At 33.9% G+C, this 5000-nt stretch overlaps 1 protein-coding gene across 1 annotated transcript in view; it reads right to left on the minus strand.

Annotated features, from left to right (window-relative positions):
• Positions 1-5000, minus strand: part of LOC125032830 (delta and Notch-like epidermal growth factor-related receptor) — a 72262-nt gene that overhangs the window by 32 nt on the left and 67230 nt on the right. The window contains exons 11-13 of the mRNA XM_047624216.1: positions 3326-3483; positions 2847-2971; positions 1-2412 (exon numbers count right to left, since the gene is read on the minus strand). The exon at positions 1-2412 is cut by the window's left edge and continues 32 nt beyond it. Coding sequence (XP_047480172.1) covers positions 2268-2412; positions 2847-2971; positions 3326-3483 — 428 coding nt within the window. The 3' untranslated portion in view covers positions 1-2267. The remainder of the gene's footprint in view (positions 2413-2846; positions 2972-3325; positions 3484-5000) is intronic.

Consider the following 5000-nt stretch of genomic DNA (forward strand, 5'->3'; position numbering starts at 1 on the left):
ATGATAAACATACAATATGACGTTCTGACCTAATAATGGACGCACCCGCGACAGGTAGGCTTATAATAAGGCTTGAACACCCTTGAGCGTTTAACAAACAGGAAAAAAGAGAGAAAAAATGTACACATGGCACAGGGAAGCTTTCGGATACGGAACAAGTGTTAGTTTTTCTTAGTATGGATAAGGGAATTAAAAATGTTTACGGCAAATAATATAGCAAAAAAAAAAAAAAAAAAAAAAAAAAAAAAAAAAAAAATAACGTGAATTTTTTTTTATAAAACTAAATTATATCCGAGGAGAGCGGAGCCGTTGCTAAATTCTGTATTGGTGCAGAAGTGATAAAACCATATTTCTAAAGCATCGATGATGGAATCTGATGTGGCAGCGGCACTACAGGTGAAGTAGCAGTGCAGTATTTCTAGATGAAAAACAAACAAACAAATAATCGTTACTGCAACAGTAGTCACAGTACTTGTGCTAATTAGAATAGCATGAGTGGTAGAGGCAGATGTAAATAGGAGCGACGGAAGTATTTCTGGAAGCATAAAGAGCACCACAAGCTACGGCAGCAGCTCACAGAGAAGTGGCGGGTTTGGTTCCGCAGCTGATTCGGCTGAAGGTCTTGGCATCGATGTGTGAATGGTCGGCTCAGGAAAAGGGTTAACAGCTGTGGTAGTCTAATGGATAAAAATCGAAAAATAATGAAATACATGTATACAACAACTATATCCTTAAGAATACACACTCGGATGAATGTAACCATCACTACTGACAGGGCATTAAGCTAAAATAATGGTAATAACAACAATAATAATTATAATAAAAGGAGAAAAAAATCAGTACTCTCGCATTTTTCTTTTCTTTTTTGGCCTTGGAAAAGACAGAGTAATGTTTGATATCAAGAAGAGACTATGGACATTTATACATTACAATCATATCTGACAAGTAGGCTCGAAATTTGAAGAATATCAATAATACCCTTTAAAAATTGAATCTATTCTGTTTTAAATCAACCGACTATAAATACAACTATCAGGTAATGCGAAACACCATTGAAGATGCTCCTTGTAAGAGAAGAAACAAACGAGTCTCCTTGTATCCCACGCTTTGTAGATTATTCCCAGGAGAATTTCCAAGTTTAGCAAGGTCCAAATGTGTGCATTTGTTTACAAAACTCTCGGCTTTGGCATCATCTGGCTGACACTTATCAACAAGTCTCACACGTCAATTGCAATACTAGATTCAGGTTCAGTCAGTTTAGATTAAGAAAATAATTCTTCTGTTCAATAACGCATTTGACGTGCACATTGAATCATTTTCACTGGTAGGTTGAGAGCTTTTGTAAACGATAGTTCATTCACAATATAATTTCCGGCTTACACACTCGTGTTTGCACTCCCAGGTTAATAGATTGTCCATCTTTCTTTTCTTTCTATGAGGAGTACCCCTCTTCACGCTCACTGTCATTTACATGATATAATTAGTTCTTAGCTCATACTAATATCAGTTTATGTATACGAGTGTGGGTGCTTAACATGCAAAACGTCTGATATTGTGCATTGTTAAAAAAATCAAATGTGCAAGAAAATATGATCAACTTGGATGACCGCTATATTCTATCTGAAGTCGTGAACGCTACACTGGAAGAACGCTACAAAAACAAATGTGAACATAGGCCTTACTTGTAATATACCTTAGAGATAGATCTCATGTCGATAAAACTGGATGGCGAGAGATATAAACTCATTTTGTGGTAAGCCTATATCTGCGGGAAATGCCGGAACTTAAAGGCGCGGCAGTTATTACAAAAGCCCGGTAGCCTCACGTTCCGAGTTCACTATGAGAGCAGAATAAAACCTGCAAAACTCTCATCTACATCGGGTAGGTGTTAATAGGTCCTTTTCTCTTTATATTTTCTTGAGTTACCTATTCATGCATCTGGCCTGCGATACACTTATCGACTAGAATTTGTTGACAACAAACTACGAATGGTTAAAAGTAATGGTGCTGCGCGTCTTCACTATCCATTGACCACAAAAAATATGAATCTCTAAGTAAGAAACGAGAAAATAAATTTGTCAAACTACTCTCGTTTGCAACTACAGACCAGTATTCGAGCATGACTATGCGCAAAATCTAGAAGACAATGGACAAACGAATTAACGTAAGTGTTTCAGTAACGAGACTCCGTCATAGGTTCATCACTCCAGGGCCATCGAGAGGCGGTCGGGGGGGAGGCAGCCGAGGGCCTCCTCTTCTTCCGCCGCCTACTTGATGAGGGGGAGCTCCTGGTTGTCGCACGCGTCCATGTTGTAGTAGACGGCATCCGAGTTGGAGTTGCAGGAGGTCATGGGCATCGCCGCGCCGTCGGGGTCCGTCTCCAGGCGCAGGGCCCCGTTCCGCTCGCGTCTGCTGGAGACCGCGGGAGGGAATGCTTGTCAACCAAGTTTGTTGTCAGTAATGGAATGAAAGTCTATGCAAATATATTCTAAATATGTAAACCAGAAATTTTATGTGACCTCGATATTCTTACATGAGTAATGCTTAACACATTTACTATATATGACTTTATAAAATGAATACATTGATTAATCAGTTCAGTGGATAGATGATAAAAAGATGCATATATAGATGAATGGATACATAATAGATTGATGAACAAAAAATAAGATGAAATAAGAAACTGGTCTAAAAGATTATACGTTCTGTTCTTGGTTAAAAAAAAAAAAAAAAAAAAAAAAAAAATCATTCACAGTATATAGATTCTACATATATCTTATAAAGTTCATTTCAATATTTGTCGAGAAAAGTCCTAGTGACTCCAGCCACTGACTAGGCAAACCGACCTGGCTTTGTCGAAGAGCGAGGTGGGCCGCGGTCGCCTCACGGTGTGCAGCACTTTGCCAGGGCGCGGGAGCTTCACGAAGCACTTCCGGTAAGTCCTGTTCAGCCGGCAGTGGCACGCACCCACCTGCGCCGCCGGGGGAAGGGACAAAGGGCACAGTGATATATACATGCACATACTCATATACATACACACATACACACACACACACACACACACACACACACACACACACACACACACACACACATACACACACACATACACATGTACTCCACAGACACACACACACACACACACACACACACACACACACACACACACACACACACACACACACACACACACACACACATACACACACGTACTCCACACACACACACACATACACACACGTACTCCACACACACACACAGACACACGCACTCAACACTCACACACACATTATGACGAAGCACTCCTTTTCATTTACATACTCACCACAACAATGAAAATGAGAAGCGCCGCAGCCAGGGTAGCAAAAGCGACGTAGATGTTCTTGATGTGGTTGAGCGGGCGGTCGACGGGGAGGCGCACGTCCAGGAGGCCGTGGGGCTCGGCCGTGCCCACCGCGCCCACCGTCTCCAGCACGGCCTCGTCTGCAGGTCGGAGCCGGCGGAAGCGAGGTCGGGCGGTGGAGGGAGGGGAAGAGAGGGTAGGTCAAGGGGCAGTCGGTAAGAGTTTGAATGCGCGGACTGAGGTGGCGGATGGGCAGGAGGGCGACTGCTTGAATGCGGTGAGAGTATGACTGCCTGAGTAATGCCAGTGACGCTATCAATGAGGATGATTGTTATAATAATGGGGATACAATAGCTACCAGTAACAAAAATATTGAAGGTAATATAATATCTTTAATATTCGTGACAATAACAAAACAAAATAAATACTGATGATAATAACAATGGCAATGATAACAAAACTGATAATGATGATAATAATGATAAGGATGACAGTGATAACAATAATAAAGATATTAATAATAATGATAATGATAACACAAATAACGGTAGTAGTAATAATAATAATAATAATATAATGATAATATTATCAATAACAACAACGACACAAATAATAGTAATGATAATAATAATAATAATAATAATAATGATAATAATAATAATGAAAGTAAAAAAGATCATCATAATAATAATAATAATAATGAAAATAATAATGATCATAATAATGATAACTATTATCATTATCAGTTATTATGATATAAATAAAATGAAAATAATAATGATCATAATAATAATAATTATTATTATTATCATTATTAGTTATTATGATATAAATACAATTAAAATAATAATGATAATAATAATGATAATAAAAGTAGTAATATTAATAATAATGATAATACAAGTAGTAATATTAATAATAATGATAATAAAAGTAGTAATAATAATGATAATAATAAAATATATAAAATTAGTTAATAAAATAATAATAACAATTATAATGATATGATGATAATAGATAAATAGCAATAGTAATAACAATGTAATAATAATAATAATAATAATAAATATAAATAATAAATAATAATAATGATAATAAAATATAACAATATAATGATAAATGATATATGATAATGATAATGAAATCAATATGATAATGTGATGATAAGAAATTTATATTATAGATAATAATAATTAATAATAAATAATAATATAAATATAATAAGATAATAATAATAATAGAAATAATAATGAATATAATGTATATAATAATGATATATAAATAAATATAATATGATATAATAAATAATATAATAATAATAATGATAAATAATATAAAATAATAATAATATAAATAATGATAATAAAATAATAATAATAATAATATGATAACTAAAATATAAGTAACATAATATAACTAATAATAATATATAAATAATATATATAAATAATAATAATATAAATATAATAATATATAATGATAAATAATAAAAAATAATGTAATAATAAATATAATATATATATTAATAATAATAAGTAATGAAGAATAATAATAATAATAAATGATTTAATAATAATAATGATAAAAAATAAGTAATAATAATAATAATAATAAATAATAGAATAATAATATATCAATAAAATGAAATAATAATAAT

Source organism: Penaeus chinensis, chromosome 15 (genome assembly GCF_019202785.1).
Source record: "Penaeus chinensis breed Huanghai No. 1 chromosome 15, ASM1920278v2, whole genome shotgun sequence".
NCBI lineage: Eukaryota > Metazoa > Arthropoda > Malacostraca > Decapoda > Penaeidae > Penaeus > Penaeus chinensis.